This window comes from Molothrus aeneus, chromosome 1 (genome assembly GCF_037042795.1).
Source record: "Molothrus aeneus isolate 106 chromosome 1, BPBGC_Maene_1.0, whole genome shotgun sequence".
Lineage (NCBI taxonomy): Eukaryota > Metazoa > Chordata > Aves > Passeriformes > Icteridae > Molothrus > Molothrus aeneus.
The window spans coordinates 41,056,424-41,075,419 of record NC_089646.1 but is presented as its reverse complement, the minus strand read 5'-3'; the positions used below and the strand labels follow the sequence as shown (position 1 = coordinate 41,075,419).

At 40.4% G+C, this 18,996-nt stretch overlaps 1 protein-coding gene across 1 annotated transcript in view; it reads right to left on the bottom strand.

Annotated features, from left to right (window-relative positions):
• Nucleotides 1-18,996, bottom strand: part of RBMS3 (RNA binding motif single stranded interacting protein 3) — a 439,534-nt gene that overhangs the window by 147,793 nt on the left and 272,745 nt on the right. Inside the window, exon 5 of the mRNA XM_066571247.1 lies at nt 2,280-2,437. Within this exon, the coding sequence (XP_066427344.1) occupies nt 2,280-2,437 (158 nt within the window). The remainder of the gene's footprint in view (nt 1-2,279; nt 2,438-18,996) is intronic.

Here is an 18,996-nt window from a genome sequence, read left to right as displayed (position 1 = left end):
AAATCTCCCCTGGGGTGTACCCAGGCATAGTTGGCTCAGGCCACACTGAAATGCTCTGGAAAGATTCAGGAAAATCTTTTCAGTTGCTTTTGAAGGATGCAAAAGAGAGGAAATTGTTTCATGGCTTGACTTTCACTCAGAGTTAGTTTTGTACACACATACTCTAAGGGAGGCTGTTAATGTCACCAGACATAACTAAGATAATTTTGATCCAAGAACATTTGAAGTTCTCCAGGTTATAAATGATTGAGTAGCCACCTGCAGTACTATAAAACTGCTAGTCATACCCATTTAGAAGAAAAATCTGACAATAACTGCTTACCTTCAGTTTTTACTTCTCACTGCTTTTTGAATGAATACGCTTATTTTGAGATTGACTATTTCCATGATTGGGCAGACTCAGAAAGTGACTTTTAATCATCATAAAATGTAATTAATAACTTTGAATCATCATATTTCAAAATTGCTGGATGCTGCATCATTTCAGCATATGCAGATTTAATTTTTTCTCTGGTGCTTCTGTGGCTCTGTTTAGAGCTATGCTAAGAATCATGGTATATTCCACAGGCAGGCAAGATATGCTTTGATAAAAGGTCCCAATCAGAATAGCCAGGATCCTCACCTGGGGCACTGATTTGAACTTCTAAAATCTTACTTGGACTGGAAATCCAGCTTCCATCCCCTACCTATACTGCCTTGGTGCCCACGCCATAGGCACACTAGAATGAAGCCTTCATGAATACAAGCAAAGCTAAACAAATTAACAACCTGTTTGGTTTGACATACAGGAAAATGATACCAGATAGCACTTCTGTACAAAAAGAAAGTCAGCTGGTTATGTAATTAAATATTGTATTGATAATTCTGCAAAGACAGGAGTCAGCATTTGACTATGGTTCTAAATTCCTGGATTAGCTTTAGCCTCACTCAAATCAGTGGGAGATCTGCTGAACACTTTGATGGAGTGAAGATTTTACCCCACTGTCACTGACATGGTGAATTACACAACCTACAAGTTAGATCGTTAAAGATCCCTGAAATATGTTCCATAATTCAATACATTTTCACAAAGTAAGTCAATTTTCAAAAAATGCGAGTTTATCCATGACTTAGACTTTCAGCATAAATGTTTTGCCTTTTCTCATTGAATTCAGACAATATTATCTAAATACTTTTTGTGTATGATGACCTTTCACATCAAGGGCTGGGGTAACACTACAATGTCACTTTTCTTGAAAGCTAACATTTTATCACACAGGACCTCCTTTCACTCAGTGGTATTATGGCACTAACAGAAGTGCCATGATATACCAAGATATGATGGATTTCAGAGAAATTTTCAAGATGAAGAAGTTATTTTGCCTCCCTTACAAAGCATAGTGTTATGAATATTCTGTAGAAACAATGATCTGGGATTTTTTCCCCTTTTCTTTTGAAGCAGAAGACTGATTTGCAGCAGAATTGCAAATTTCTCTTCTTATTTGTTTTTTCAATACCCTTCTATATATAGCACTCTATTTCTTGGCTTTTGAGAAGAAAACTATTTGATTTGAGAATGTTTCAAGCTGAAGAGAATCTATGTAAATATTCCCTGAGAGTAAACATGGAGCCTTGTCTATCTGTACTAACAATGAAATACATGGTAATAATATGTTGCCCATTCGGTCTAAAATGTCTGACTACTCCATCAGGGCTTTTTCTATGCAAATATTTCTCCTTAAGCTCTTTTCACAGCTGCAGTTCAAGGAAGCTGAAGCTTTCAAGGAAGACACATTTCTTCAGTCACAGTTCCTACCCTTTGCTCTTCCAGCTGCTAAGTTTACTTTCTCCTGTTGCAAAATCTTTGTCAAATATTTAAACAGTTTCATAGAATGGTTTGGGTTGGAAGGGACCTTAAAGACTGTCTAGTTTGTCTCCAGATTTCTTACAGGACACCTTCAGGTACTAAAAGACTGCAATAAGTTCACCCCAGGCCTTGGTTTCTGCGCTTTTTGCTGTAGGACATTTATTATTACCCAAGCTTGATTCTGAACTAATAGCTCACTATTCCCAGCCATTTTTATTTACATATATCTACACAGAATGAACCACTTTTTAGAGCAATGAAATGAACATCCTTCCACACTGGCATTTCCTGGTGGAAAGAATGGATACAACCTGATAAAGGTGCCACTCTGCATCTTCCATAGCTGTGAGATTTCAGAGCTACAGAACAGACAGCAACTGCAAAGGACCAAAGGCGATAAAATGTGCATGAAAAGTAAGAGCAAAGGTTTCACCTGGCAAAGCCGACTCCTCTGCTGACTCCATTCGCATCTCGTAATATTCTGGTGGAAATGACATGTCCAAAGGGTTTCAGCATATTCTCCAGTTCCTGCTCATCCATGGACACAGGTAAATTTGAGATGTATAGATTTGTGGGATCTTGCTCTTGTTGCTGCAACAGAATAAGAGAAATATCCTCAGTTAGGCTTAACACAGTAGAATAGCTTATGACTTGTACAAGAAGGGCTGCTCAAAATAGGACCAAGCCAAGTATTCACAGTGGCATTAGAAGAAAAGCTGGGTAATCTTTTCATGAAGGCAACATATTTGCCAAATTTCTGCAAACTCTCATGCATGTGCTTAATTCTGTGCATGATTGCTCTTATTGAACTCAGTGACACTACACATTTATAGAAAATTACTCTCATGAACAAGTGTTCTTGGATTTTTGTCCTAATTTAGCAAAGAGATCATGAAGAAAACGTGATTTCTCCAAATGTGCTAATGTTAACATAAATAAAGAAAAAAAATTCAACATATATTTTAAGCAGATGTGCTTTCCAGCCTGAACACTTCCCATTCAGCCTGTTCATCATGAAAAAGGTTGGTTGAAAACAGAATACTTTTCATAGTATCTTCTCCTGTTCTTTCCCCATCTAAAATGCCTTCCTTAATAACAAGCAACAAGATCTAACTGGGCTGGGGGAGGAGGGGGGAGTTCTGCAGTTCAACCTGTGGTCCTGGGTGACACGGGTCATGTGTTTATTCTGAGACTAAATGAAAACATCTTATAAAACAAAGCCTGTAGCAAGAATAATTGAAAAAAAAAAAATTTGAAAGCAGCTTTCTTGTTCTATTTCAGCTCTTTAGGCTGAACTTTTCATTTTGGTAACCGCTCCAACTCCTATTCTTGCTTGCTGAACTCTTGCATAGAAACATGAAAGAGACATAGATGCCATATGTAAAATAACTGTATTGAAGCAATAAAAAAAACCCTTGTCTACAGACAACCAGGTCTTGATTGCATTAAATCAATTTAGTTATGCCCTTGCAAATTTTCATGGCTCTGCCCATTTTTATTGATATAAGCTTTACATAATATCTGATCACCTGCCAGCACAAGCCTGAATGGGATCAGGCATTACTACGTAATTGCAGCTAATGTTAAATAACCAAAAATAAAGGATGCAATCATTATATTGTGCAGTAATCCAGACAACACCTTCTCTGAGAAAGTTCTCTGAGCAGAGTTTTTAATTTTTTTTATTAGAGTTTATTATTATTTGTTTATTACACATTTTAATAGGCAGGAATTAATTTCTACCTGTTCAACATTGAGTTGACAACAGCAATACCCTTTTTTTGCTGAGTTGTCCTAAAATAAGATTAATAACCTTGCAGCAGCACTGCAACCTTGCACTGTTATGAAATTACACACAGTCCTGCAGCCACCTGCCCTGGTTTAACTAAACTAGTTTCAAACTTCACTCCATTAAAATCAGTGAGGATGTGCCTTGTCAAACACAATCATGCATTCTGTTTCAAGAAGATGTATGAGGACAGGACAGAACCAAGATATCTGCTCCATCACTGCCTTTTACATACAAGGCTTCAATATTGGAAAGAGAAATTGCTTCAAGCTGTGATTCACACACACCATCTTTGCAGGGGCTAGAATGACTAAGGCAAATCTAAGGTAGCTAAATACCAGAATCAGAAGCTGAAAAAAGTTTTTAGCTTTTCTTACCTCAGGCTCTAGGGAAATTTTAACCCTTTTGGATGAGACAAAAAAAAATGTAAATAGAGACCCCAAAAGGTCCAAAATCAGGAGGCATGTAATACTGTTGTGCTGTTTAATGTGGATTCTGATCTCAGGGCTATGGATGCTTGTCTTTGGATGTAGTGGCTAATGACCACTGCATTCTAGCTTTGCATCTCCAGACTCACTACTTCATGAAACAACACATTACTGTGTATGATGAATTCTTCACTGTTTTACAAAACAGAAATAAAAGACTACAGTAGGCATGTTTTCAAGCTGCTGTCCATAAAAATATACCCAGTTATTACCATGTCTTTAAGTAAGGGGCAGAAGAGAGGAGAGGAGCACCATACACAAGAACACTGAACTTACGGCAAATTCAACTGAAGTTACAAACCTCAAATATTGAAAAACCTTATTTCCCTTTCTAGTTATCTTTCCCTGCAGTCATCTTCCTTCCTCTCACATCAATTTACATTTATACACATCCAAAAGCTAGTTCCTCTCCAGTAACCAAAAGATGCTAGTGAGGGGTCAGAAGTGCTACAGTACCGACAATGGAAGGAAAATCATGCAAACAGTCCTGGAGGGGAGGTAGACAAGAAAAGAAAAGGAATATGAGCTTCAGAACACACTTTTAGCTTTGGGAAAAGCAGGGAGACAAGAATGCAAATAATTTTCTTTATCTGTCTCTTTTTTTTCTTTTCTTTACTTTTTTCCCCTTTTCTGTATGCAAGCTATGTAAGTTTTATTGGTAGTTTCCCCCTTATCCACCCTCCACACCCCAAAACCATACAAAAAATGAAACATGTAGGAATTTGGAAGCATCCTCATTGTTACTCAGTACTTTGAAAGGGTGAGCAATAGAGGCAGGTAAAGCAGAGGCATTCAAAAAGCAAATTGAAGCAGAAAGTTTTGCAATTCCAATTGGCTCAGTTCTTCAGAAATAATTCCATTATTATGCAAACCTCTACCGATTGATTGGTTAAGAGCTTTGATTAATCCACCAATCAGTGCTCAAGGATTAACATTTCTTGCTAATATTTAGAAAAAAAGATGCTGATGAAATCCCTGTAGCCAAAGACCAGACTAATGTGGAAAAGCGGAGTTATGCATCAGTAACTTCACGACAGCCTCTGCTTTCATTGAAGCAACTCAGTCCCACAGCACATTAAAATGAGAACTCCTCCTTTGACTACTCAGTTTTCAAGCTGGGTCATACAAATAAAATAAATAAGAACCGTTGCCAACGTGTTTCACTTCTGAACCAGGAACACATAAGCCTTTTAACTGTGCTAGAGATTAAATGTCGTTGTTTTAAATATCCATGGAAAGTTAGCTACACTCTGAGGATAAATGAAAGACTAGCAGACCATAGTCACTCTTTCACAGGGATTTGCCAAGTCTATCTTTTATCAATGTGATAAATAAATACTGCAAACAGAGAGAGACAGATGAGGCCACTCATGCTACCTCTGCAACACAACAGTGTTTTCTAAGAAATGAAAAAAATCACATTATTTTTCCTTACTATACAAATATAGCATTTAGAGAAATACCCCTTTCCTTTGGAGAGAATTATCAGCCCACAGAAGCCATATATCACACAACCAACTGAAACAGGATGAAATGCCTCCACAGTAATGCAGCCAGGAGCTGAGGAGGCTTTACAGGGGTGATGTGGAACCCAGCTGTCCTGTCACTGTGCAGCCAGACCCCACTGCCACCTACCCTCATGAGTCCCTATTTCTCAGGCTTGGTCCCACTCCCAGCCTCTGGCACTGAGGCTCCTTGTGATCTTATTCAGTTGCGTAGAGATCTCTGATGTTCAGTGCGGAGGTCCTAACACACACCTCTCATTTTGCCCAAGCCTTTCCATCCCAGATTCCCCAAGCTCCTATGTGAGATATTCTCTTCCCTATCCCCATGACGCTGCTGAGCTTTTCACTGTCAAAGGTAAGTGTCCTGCTGTTCAAAATGTGCCTGTTTGTTGACAAGATAAGCCTAACCAGAACCATGAACTTGAGCACCCCATGAACTATTTGTCTTTCATAATCCTAACAGCTGACAGCTCAGTTTCTGCCTTCAGTGAAGGAACAGCTCCTGGGGTTGCAGGACTGATGGTGATGTTAGTGTCTGGATCAGGCTCCCTGTGGTTCATTTAATTCTCTCTAAGACTTTTCACTAGACATTAAAAAAAGGCTACTTCCCATCTTGGGCCACTAAAATCTCATTTATTATTGTCTCCAGTCCCAAAATGCACTGACTGACCAGTCATCAGTGAGAGAGCTGAAAGTGTTCTGTTAGATACTGAAGGTCACTTCAGACCTGTATCTCCATCCTATGACCCCAACAGTCTGGGCAGGAACCAAAAGGGTGGGTGGCAGAAAGCCACATGCTCACCACAAACAACTCCAACAGCACCGTGACTTGGATGCCCCACAGCTGGAGACTTGGAGCCAGCACTGTGGGGCCACCAGCCAAGCAGAGCCTGGGCTTTGCTAACGAGTTTATTGAATCCTAGAATCACAAAGGCTGGAAGAGATCTCCATGACCAAGTCCAACCAGTAACCTAACACTGCCAGGTCTACCACTAAACCATGTCTCTAAACACCACAACTTCATGTTTCTTAAAAACTTCCAGGGACAGTGATTCTACCACCTCCCTGAGCAGCCTGTTTCAACCCTTGACCACCCTTGCAGTGAAGAAATTTACCCCTCTGTACCACACAAGAGTCACCATGCTAGCCCTGCACCATGGGAGAGGGACACACCTGTTGATGCAGCCTTCCCAAAGCACACCTGTCCCTTGGATCTAATCCCCCACGAGTGAGAAGGGCCTCCCCAGGGGGACCAGGGACAGCCACTGCAGCTGACCACTGTCCTGGAGGCTCACAGGAGCAGGGGGTCTCTGCAGGCTCTCTGCAGTGTGGCAGCACACTTCCTCTGCCTTTCCCAGGCTCTATGCCAAATGCAGATAAATAATGAGTACAACACCAGGCCAAGTTGCTGCTTCATGAAGAGAGTGGTGAAGCAACTGTGCAGCCTAAAGTGTGTGCCAACTGCAGAAGAACCACGCTCAAGACATGCAAACTTGCAGGTGCAGTCTCAAGGCACAATCAAAAGCCTCTTCCTGGCTGTCCTCACAGACGTTCATTTTAGCCAAGATCTCCCATTTGATAGCCCAAGGATTTTCCACATGCAGTTTGCCTTTGCACTGCAGCCCCAAAGAAGCAGGGATAAACTCATCCAGTCAGTCCCAACCCTAGGAAATCCTGGCACAGCCTCACACCTTAGGCTAAGCTCATTCTGGGGCCCTGGTGTGTGCCAGTCTGTGTGGGTACACCGAGTGCCAGAGAATGAGCCAACAACAACAAGAAAAAAGAAATTAAGTCAATTTAAGCTCCTCTCCAGAGAAGTGCATGGCTTTTTGCAACTCCCTTTGCTCCCACTGCAGCCTGTTTCACCATCACTGTTTGAGCATAATACCTCAGCTCTTCTGGCCCTTGTATTCCAGGGGCTTTAGCTGCATGCATATGTTGCAGCTGGACCATTCTGGCTGGGGATGTGTATGATAGAGACTCTCAAAGTGGTCAAAACCACACCTAGAAAGGCTTAAAATTTTGAAGATTAATTTTATTTTTTTAATTCCAATTTGAAAAAAAAAATCCAATCTTAAAATTGGAAGGTTTAAAATTGTGAATACTGCAAACCAGCAGTAGGTCAAGCCCATGTTTTTGATTGGCTCAGACCAACTCCAGTGGTCAACAGAGCAGGTGTCCTGCTGCAAGGCTCTGGAGGAGTTCAGCAGTCAAGAGCAGTTGTACTGGGGAAACAGCCAGAAATTTTGTTACTGCCTTTAAGCAAGAGCTGGGCCAGTCACTCAGCTCCCAAGGCCTGTGCCAAGGAAGCAAAAGAAGTTTGTAATGCAAAGGGTTTGAAGTACACTACACCAACAGCACTTCAAACAAAAAAAAAGAAAAAACAAAACCAAACCCAACCCTAGTGGGGTGTGTGCTACAACTCCAAGTTTGCTGTTTGCTTTGCTGGGCCCTCCCAGACACTTTTGAAAGGAAGGAAAACGTTCAGATGGGATTTTCCCTCCCATCTTGAGATAATCTTTGGAAGCAAGGCGTGAAAAGCTGAAAGAACAATTCCTTCTTGTGTGAGGTGAGGCTAAAGCTCCTTACGCAGTACATTTGGTAATGCATTCCTTAAAGACACGTGTAGGGAGGGGCAGACAGCTTTTGGCAATGTTATTTTTTTCCCAAAAGGAACTCAAAACTCTTCTAATCTGTGATCTCAGTAGGACTGGAAACTAAGTATGTTTGGTTTATCTGGAAACCTTATGTACCGATTCCTTTTACTGAACCTAATTTATTTCTCCTTAGAGCAGCTTGCTCTAGGAAACCAAGCACTGATTATGAGTTCAAATGATTTCTTTTTCCATCTTCCAAACTTATTCTGGGAATTTAACTTTGCATGTGGATCAATATGAGATTCTGAACTCCTCCTTTAAAAGATATAATCAATATTTATACTATTTATCAATAGTACTATCAATATAACAATATTTATTTATTCGCTTGTCTTTAATAAATTGAATCTTCATTATACTCATTTTGACACAGGTCAATATCACAGCTCACCTTTAGAAACACAGTTCTGTCTTTTTAGATGCAGGTTCAAAACACCTTTTAAGCAGTTTTTTCCTCAAATTAGTTCATCTCTGCCTTATGGCTGCTGCCCAGATCTTCAGCCTGTGCACTTAACTCCTTGTCTCCTTTAAAGATCTAGGTTGAACTTCTGTATCCCCTCAAGATAAAAATAATCATGTTTTTTATAGAAAAAGCCATTTATGTGGATCCATATATATGAAACCAGATCATTTATATGGAAACATTTATGTGATATTTCACATGTTTTCCGTGTTTGCTCCCCATTTTGAAAACTGCAGTTGTATGGCAGCATCAGTCTCATCTTCAGTTTATTAAATTATTTCTAAATTGGAGCTTTTATAGCCACTAAGCTTAAATTAAATTTAGAGGAAGCATGTAATATTTACCCTCAGAAGATTCACATTCAATAATTCTTCTTGTTTTATTTCTTATATTTTTAATATTCATATTTTTAGTACTGCAGATCATGAGAACTTTTCAGGACATCTGAAACAGACATTAATTTAAAAGCTGATCTTATGCACATTTGGTTGGATTCACAGAACAAAATTCAGAATGAAAAAACTTTCCCCCCATTTTTCTATTGTTACTCCATTTAGTCTTGCTGCTTTTTCATATTAATATAGCATATTTTTTCACATGTACAAAAGATGCCTGGTTTCAGAGTAAGGTACTGAATTTATAATCCTGGTGTTTAACTTCCACTCTAATACCTAATGTCTTCAAGGAATATTTAGAGATGTTCTCTCTTCACTGACCTATTCAGGCATGGCAGGATGCTCCTAACTTACTTAATCACTGCTAGATAGGATGAATATGTGCTAGTAATGTGAAAGTTAAAAGAAAGTCACCCCAAACTCCATCACCTTCTGGTTTCAGAGAAGTGACAGCAGGAAATCCTTTTCCTCCTCAGTGAGGATGGGAAGGAAGTGTTGTGGTGTAGGGGTTGGGGATGTGCCTGTGTACCAGCATGTGGTGCCCTCCCAATCAATGAAGATACACTGATATGAATTAAATTACACTAGTCCTGCTTTCAAAGATTTTTTTACATTACATATTTGTTTTATAAAAAGAAGGAACAAACTAAAAAACTCTCACGAAACCTTTGCTATAGCAATGGTCCAGACAATGCAGCCTTCCAGATTTGCCAATGACATATTTTGAGCCATCATCGCAGTAACATGAAGTGAACAAAATGAATGAAGTGCAGCTGCCAGGGCTCCCTTTGACTTTTTCCTTGCTTTTTTGCTTTCCTTTGTGTGGGCACATCTTTAACAATATAGAAAGCTAAATCAATGGCCAGTTAACTATTGATTGCTGGCTAGTTTCACTCTCTTGTTGAGGACCACACCAAAAGGCTTACAATGCTCTACAGAAAGCCTAAACTTCACATGGATTTTATAAGTGCACAATGTATTAATTATATAACAGATACAGTTGAAGAAAACTGCTAAAAGTAATGCAGGCCTCCTTGCCAAGAGTATTTCTGAAGCTCTTTTACAGAATCTTGGAAAGTTTAAGTTGGAAAAGACCTTTATGATCACTGAGTCCATCCCTTAACCCAGCACTGCCAAGTCTGTCATTAAACCATGTCTGTACCTGACACATGGACTTGTCTTTTAAATCCCTCCAGAGATGGCAACTCCACCACTTCCCTGGGCAGCCTGTTCCAATGTTTGACAATCCTTAGGGTGAAATTTTTTTTCCTAGTATTCAATCTGAACCTCCCCTGGTGCAACTGACCTGGCTACGAGCTCCTTGCAGGCAGTTGTGGAGAATGACAAGGTCGCAGCTGAGCCTCCCTTTCTCCAGGCTGAATAGCCCCACATTCTTCAGTTGATCCTCACAGGACTTGTGTTCCAGAACCTTCACCAGCTTCATGGCCCTTTCCTGAACCCACTTCAAGCCCTCAATGTCTTTCTTGCAGTGAGGGGCCCAAAAGTGAACACAGGATTTGAGGTGTGGCCTCACCAGTGCTGAGCACAGGGTGACAATCACTGCCCTGGTCCTGCTGGCCACACTATTGCTGATACAGACCAGGATGCCATTGGCCTTCTTGGCCACCTGGACACACACTGGCTCATGTTCAGCTGGATGTCAAGCAGTACCCCCAGGTCCTTTTCCACCATTCAGCTTTCCAGCCACTCCTCATCAAGCCTGCAGTGTTCAGTGGGGTTGTTGTCACCCAAGTGCAGGACCCAGCATTTCACCTTGTTGAACCTCACACAACTGGCTTTTTCCCATCATTCCAGCCTGTTCAGATCCCTCTCTAGAGCCTCCCTACCCGTTAGCAGATCAGCACTCCTGCCCCACTTAGTGTCATCTGCAAACTGACTGAGGGTGCACTCGATCCCTCATCCAGATCATTTATAAAGAAATTAAACAGGCCTGGCCCCAACACTGATCCCTGGGCAACACCATTTGTGACCAGCTGCCAACTGGATGCAACTCCATCCACCACCTTGCCCTGGTCCTGGCCATTCACACAGGTTTTATCGAGTGAAGACACATGCATCCAAACCATGAGCAGCCAGTTTCTCCCAGAGACTGTGGGAAACAGTGTTAAAGGTTTCAGTTGAGTCTAGGTTAACAGCACCCACAGTCTTTCCCTCATCCACTAAGTGTCACTTTGTCATAGGAGGAGATCAGGTTGGTCAAGAAGTACCTGCCCCTCATAAACCCATCCTGACTGGGCCTGATGCCCTGGCTATCCTGGATGTGCTGTGTGATTGTGCTCAGGATGATCTGCTCCATAACCTTCCCTGGCACCAAGGTCAGGCTGACATACCTGTATATCCCCAGAAATTCCTGTCCCTATAGATGGGTGTCACATTTGCTAACTTCCAGTCAACCACATCCTTTCTGCTGGGAAATTATTAAAAGTGGCTCAATGAGCACTATGTCAGCTCCCTCAGTATCCTTGGGTGGATCCCATCTGGTCCCATGAACTTGTATAACAGAACACCAACCCTTTCCCCTGGGAGTATATGGGCTTCATTCTGATCCTATCCCCATCTTTCAGCTCACCTGAACAACTGCTGGTCTTACTATTAAGGACTGAGACAAAGAAGGCATTAAGTACATCAGCCTTTTCCTCATTCTTTGTCACTGTTTCCCTGTACATTCAATAATGTATGGAAATTTTCCTTAGCTTCCTTTTTATTGGTGATGTATTTATAGAAGCAATTTTTATTTTCTTTCATGGCAGTAGTCAAATTACCTTCCAGTTGGTTATCAATCCAAACATGTTTTTTTTGGGAAGAAGCCCTACCTATTACACTCTCAGGTGCTTTTGAGGTTTCTAACACATCAATAACCCTTGTATTCTTGCTCCTGCATGGATGCCCATCCCCTCTCTCCACTGAGACAGCAGATCTCGCTAGCACACTATCCCTCACACACTGGCATGATGCCCCCAAGCTTATCTCTACTGAGCCTGGCTTTATCCCTTTTCCACTTTAAATTTTTTTGCATTAGGCATTGTCAGAAGCATGAGCTATCTCCTCAACCAAGACTGTCTAAACACGGATGGTTTCACAGGGAAAATACTGAAGAACAGAGGACATTTGGTTATTCAAAGCAGCTTATTTTGTCTTAGGTACCTTCAAAAGAATCTCTGTGTTGTTTGATGGTCTTCCAAAGGCTCCAATACACAAAGATTTAACATCTTGAGATGTTAAATCTCTCACACTGACATATCGACTTCACAGTAGTTGCTGTGTCTTTTCAGACTTAGTGCTGACTGCATGTTTCATAAATTCTCCTTCTTCTGTGCCCAGCCCTGGTGTTTACACTATGATGATGGTTCAAAATTTAAGTGTGGTGTTTCCAAAAAGTCACAGGAGATTTGGCCCCAGTATAATTATGCAAACACTATTTAGCAATAATTAGCCAAATCCATCAAACATTATAAATACAGCTAAACTAAACCTGCAGCATCCATTTTCTGTATAAGTTTGATTGTCATTAAGTCATGTCAAAATGTTAATGAGGTCACTTTCTGAAAAGACACAGTGGTTCTGCACATGGACACAGAAAACACTTCTAAGTACTATTCTGAAGAAATGAATTTTCCCAGTGTTTTGGAAAAGTATTTTTTGGTTATTCACATACGTAAATTTAAGCACTACTGAACTTTATAATGACCCAAGAAAAGAACTCCTGCCACTTGAAATCCTTCTCCTGGAGACATCTAATCAGAAAAGATGTGACTCGGGCACCCAGCATTACTGGGCCATCACTGAAACACTCTTTGCAGTTACTCCTTAGACAAGGCATAGACCAAGAATACACTTGCAACAGAATTCCACAGAATACACTTGTAACCAGAACTATCAAACATTGCTCTACCAAATTTTGTCCAAAAATTGCAAACAAGTAAATTCCTAAACCCCAAACCTATGAAGAGCAAAACAAACTCCAAACTTATGAAGAGCAAAACCAAAAAATATTGTAGGAAATTATTTCTCACAAATGCCTGTATCAGCTCCACAGTGGAGTATTATTTATAAGTACTGTTTTAATTAAAACCATGAACTTTAAAAGAGTTCACAGTTTATATAAGCCCAGGATTTCTTCTCTCTGTGCAAACTATCAGATTGCTGTGTCTGCTGTGTAAGCTGGACTCAGCTTTCTTTTAATTAAGTTTGTTCATGGACAGCACAGCATTTGCTAAAGCTAAATATTGCTGGAACTGAATTGTTATTGGTCAGTCGAGCACAGAGCTACTGCAGAACCTTCCATCATGCAATTCACCTGGCAATGGTGATTTGATTTGCCCTTTGTCTTCAGTGGGAAATATGGGCTTGAGTACTATGGTTGCTGCCTTCAGATCCTAAAAGATACATGGTACCTCCCTTCACTTCCACAGAATACACTTGTAACCGGAGCTATCAAAAACTCATGTAAAAACCTCTTATTCATATTTTTGCTATTACAAGGTGAGATTTTTAAAACTCCTTACTTCTTAGTCTTCCTAGAAACAAATATCTAGCTTCCAACTTCCACAGTACAGTGCAGCCAAAAAGGCAGATCAACTCGGAAAAAATCATTGTGTCATTCTAACTGCGAGTATGTTCAGTTGTCTCCATAATCTATTTCACACTGTTTCAGTGACTGGGTTGCTGTTTCTATTGCTGTTAAGTAAGAATCAATTAATTACCTCAGATGATCTGTAACTGTCTATAGCAATTTCTGAAAATGCTACACTAACCCCTACCTATGAGCCTGAAATCAGAAATTCACTTATAACCTCTGGAAACAAAAGGCTTTTTTGCCAGATGAGCAGCAACCTAAGTTGAATACCTTCTCTCTTTATTTTGATTTTTCATCAATATTACGCTGGTGAATTTCTGACAGTTTTCTATTGCCCACTGGACAAAATTGCCTCAAGTATGTTTGTTTCCTTTATGCTATACTGAGCTAATGACATGCTGACTGATGTATATTTTTCAGGATTCTCTTACTGATATTTAGACAAGACTCAAGTCCTTTTTCCCCACAGAGAGTCAATGAATCTTGCAATTTAACTCTGCTATTCACTTTCTCCCAGAACTGTGTTTTAGATGATGCTGTCCAACAGAAAGGGTGAGTTTGTGATGTGCAACAGAGAGCAAAGAGGTCATGGAAGAGATTAGTTGTCTTGCAGAGGACACAGCATGAAATCAGACCACAGGATAAACTTTCTGCTATCAATAAGGGAGAAAAGAAAACTAATTTGACCTAAATTTCCATATGCACTAAATCAATAACATTAAATTAACAGCTTAATTTAAAGTGCTCTTAAAAAAAGAACTTAGAAGTATGCACTGAAACATCCAATTTTAATTGATTCTTGTGATTATTATTTGTAATTTTGAAAAACGTGATACAGCAAATAATAAGTATTTAGTAGCACTGCTTACTTCAGTTCTTCAAAAAATGTCTGCAGTGCCAGTGGCACCAATTAGTTGAAATGCTTTTTTGTATGTATGTAAAATACTCAGTGGAAAAAAAATTCTGATTGCAATAATACATGAAAAAGAAATTCACAATTATTTTTGCTCTAATTAAAATCATACTTCCAAACACCTGACATAAACACCAAGCATTTCCAGACAAAACTCTTGTTATTTTGAGGCAAAATAACTCTTACAAGAATTCTACAGTTCTAGTTTACATAAGCTGAATTATCGAGAGTTATGATAACCAACACTCAGAAGCCGGATTTGTGCACATAGCAATGCAGAATCCAGAGTAAATGGTTCAAATTATTACAGAATTTCTAGATCTTGTTTTTTAGTCTACATTGGTCAAGATGGCAACTCTCAAGAGTGGTGAGTCCTGGAGCTGACTGGGCTGTTCCATTTCCTTACCTCAAAGCTTAAAGCAGAATGTCTGTGCTCTCATGAGAGTAACATTAGACCAAAAGGTTTGCAGATGGCAGTGGAAACAAATGGTTTTCTCCCTAATCTGTCTGAGGATACAGTACCACTTGCTCAGTGCAGAGGTCAGAGTGCAGTGTCATTGCAGAGGACAAAACTGGGTTCCTCAAACTGTAGATAAAAAGTGTTTAGGTCAACCTGTGCATCAGCCCCTCCTGTGTAACTGTGGAGACCGTAGCAGGTGTTAGAGCAGAGGTTGGATGCTCCTTCCTTGGCAAAGGAAGCAATGGGACTTCTTAAACAACTGGAGCATGGCAAAGGTGAGGGCTTTGCTGTCTGATCTTCCAGAGGCTATAGGATGGCATAATGGAGCAGCAGAGCCACAAGTTACAAATGTGGTTGGGCACACATAACCTGTACTTGGCCACGGTGGCTTTAAACTTTCTGTCCACCATTTTCAGCAGCTGTTCTTTCCAAGGACAGAGTATTTGCTCTGTCATGGCCTGATCCTTCTCTAACTGAATGCTACAGAAAAATTCACTTTGGTTTAGTTGGTAGCATCAGGATCTGTGTTTGGAAAATATTTTCAGAACTGCATTCAGTTTAATAAAGATGCAAATAGCTCAGTGAATACATTTCTTCTGATGATTATCATGCATTTATTGCTTTCCTTTAATATTTAATTTCAAAGCTGCCAGAAATATAAAGACAAAACAGATTTGCACACAGGGTTAAATTATCATCAATGCTGCATCCACCTGTAGATCAGTGGGAACTCTTGTTTCTCTTGAGAAACTTGTCTAGATTTGAGAGACTAAGTCTGAGAAATCTAAGGAAACTCAGATTTCTTCATTTAAAATTCAAAGACTTAATGTAACAGTCTACAGTTGGGCTGGAAAAAGACCATAGCTATTAACAGGAGTAAATTATCAGCAGTGGGACAGCATTAAAAGCTTTAAAAGGACTTTTTGGGACAGTAAAAGGCTCTTTAATATTTGACCTACTGACACAAAGGCGAATTCAAGCAGTGCACAGGTCCCATGTGATTGCCTGTGAGGAAAACGGCAGGCTTTCTTTTGTCATGTTTTGTGTTTCTTCCTATAAACCATAAATGAAGTCAGAATTTTCTAGTCTGGGAATTCCTGTTGGGATAAAGGTTGAGGCCTACTTAGCCTGAGTCCATACAAACTGCTAGAGAACAGTTATTCATCTTGATGCACATGCCAGAAATAGAAACCTACTAGTCCTTGAGGATGCATCAATTTTCAGGGAGTCTGGATACTTTTAACTACTACAGAAACCTAAGGAAAAAAAAAATCTACATAGACACTGCTTAAGGAAACCAAAATCCATCGTAAAACACTGCCTTGACAGCTTTATTTTGAGAAATCTGTATTTAACACAGACAAAAATACCATTTCCATTTAAGTTCAGGCTCACTTCACAAAATATACACTGCAGAAATACTTGTACTATATCTAAAATGCATCAGATATAAAAAGGCAACCAAGTCATGTTTCAATTGTGACAAGGGATGGTTATCACTCAGAAGCATGACAGATGCAACACTACCACATTTCCCCTATTTGTGGAATTTCCAAAGCTGAGTCAGCATGTCCTAGCAGAGGGTTAGCAATACAGCCTTGAAATAATCAGTTTCCACTCCCACAGATGAAAACGAGGAAATATTATGAGTAAGGGAGGAAAATGAAACTTTTATTTATTTAAAGCATAACATACTAAAAATAGAACAAAAAAACAGGGTTGAATTGCTGTGATTAACACTGCTGAATCCCATTGCATGACACAGTCCTGAACTGCTGAGCTGTCTGTGCTTTTCTCAGCACCCATCAGAGCAGGTCTTGCTCTATGTGATGAGATTGCCTTGGTAAATAAAGTTGAGATTAGTGGCCAACATCAGGAAAGAAACATGCAAGGGTTAATGATGGGGTTAACATCCTGCCTCTTTGCCAAATGGAGCAGGCATGGATGGTCCCATGGTGTCCAGGCTGGAGTCTCAGCACTGCTGGGACTGTCTGTCTGGATTTTTCCTGCCAGGGAAGTCCCCTGCTCCACAGCTGCAGTCAATGTCATGCCCATGCACAGCAATGACAGGAAACAAATTGATAACCCATGATGGCCAATTATACACTGTTCAAACACATGAAATTTCACTAGAAGAGTGGTAAAGAAAGTAATATTTCTATATCCCTTCCCAATCCTTCAGAAATACCATGCACTTAGTCAATCATGGGCACAGATATGTAGGGACGTTAATTCACGTAAGTCAAGGATCACATAGCAGATGAGCTAAGTGTCAAAGCTTACCTTCCCTGACAAAGAAACCAAGTGCCACTGGGGAAGGAAGCATTATTTAAGGGTATATTAAGCTTTGTGTAGGCAGGAAATAGGCATCTGAGTGGTTCTGTGCATTGCTAGAGGTTTGGGGAAAGTCAGGAGGGAGTAGTAAGCACTCCTATACATCTACTACACTGGGGGAGAAAGGAAGGATAGAGAGAGCAGTATGAGAAACAAGGTTCTCCTCTTGCCATGCAATGAAAGCAGAGAGAAAAGGGGATTTTATTGTACTTTTCAATCAACAAAAAACATAGTGCAAGATGGTGGTGGGGGGAAGCAGTGAACCAAAAAGTAGTCTGTGAACACTCTTACATCCAAAAACCAAGGTAAGCACAAGTTCTTAATGAGTTTTCCTACAAACCTTTCATTAGTTCCTTCCACATTTCATATCAGCTAGAAGAATCCTGTTTTCTCAGCAATAAACACTGACTCGAGTTTTCCAAGCCAATGAATGTTTCCAGTTGCATATTCACAGAGAAAAACACAAAGTCAACAATTATCTGCAGAAGTAAGCAGAAAACCACTCTGAAATTAAAATAGGTATAGCAAGGTGGACAACGTGGTCAGTTCTGTCCTCCTATCAAAGGTCAAGACAGAATTATAAAGCAGATTTTGTTGAGCCATGAGGGGCCATAACCTGCTCCTATTGTGGAGAGGAAAAAGAATTTCCCTCTGCTCAAGAAACTGGTGTGAAAGGGCACATCTGCTGTTCTTGTGGCAGAAGCAGAGTTTTGAGAAAGCCATTAAGCAAAGATATCTGGCAACCAACATGAAATAAGATTCAGCTGGTCAGCTGGTGAGATGCATCAGGACTGAGATGGCTGGACAGGGGCTGTGCAGCACAGGGCTGTTCAGGGTGGGAAGGACAAGCTCAGAGGTGCTGCTGCATGAAGCTCATGCCTTTGTAACCCAGAGACCAGGAGGTAAACTGTACAAGGATGGCACAAGATGATACAAGAGAACAGCACAGAAGAGATTGAAAGATACTGCAAGTTGATTGCAAACGGAGTACAATACTTGAGCCTGAGTACACATGACCAGTCCCTGCAAGAAGGAGAAATGGAAGAAGGAAATGGTCCAGGCCCTGTAATTCCATCTTTCCTTTTGTTTCCAGAAATCTGGACTTGGCTGGCTGTGACTGCTCACATGCCAATGACTTGCTGTGCTGTACTAAAGTGGCCTGTGAGAAAGTGCACTAGCATTCCAATATTAAGCTCTTAGAGGTCCGTGCAAATCTTATGTCTATATTCTTATTTCTATACAGTATTTCAGCTGTGGGTAAGCTGTATATGTATGTCTGTGAGCCTGTATGTGTGTGTATATGCATGGGAATCATAGAACGGCCTGGGTTGGAAGGGATCTTAGAGGTCTTCTAGTTACACCCACCCTGTCCATGGGCAGGGATGCCTTCCACTACATCAGGTTCCTCAGAGCTCCATCCAGCCTGGCCTTGAACACTTCCAGAGATGGGATATCAACTTCTCTGAGTAGCCTGTTCCTGTGCCTCGCCACCCCATGGTGAAAAATTTCTTCCTAATATCTAATCTAAATCTACTGTCTCTCAGATTTA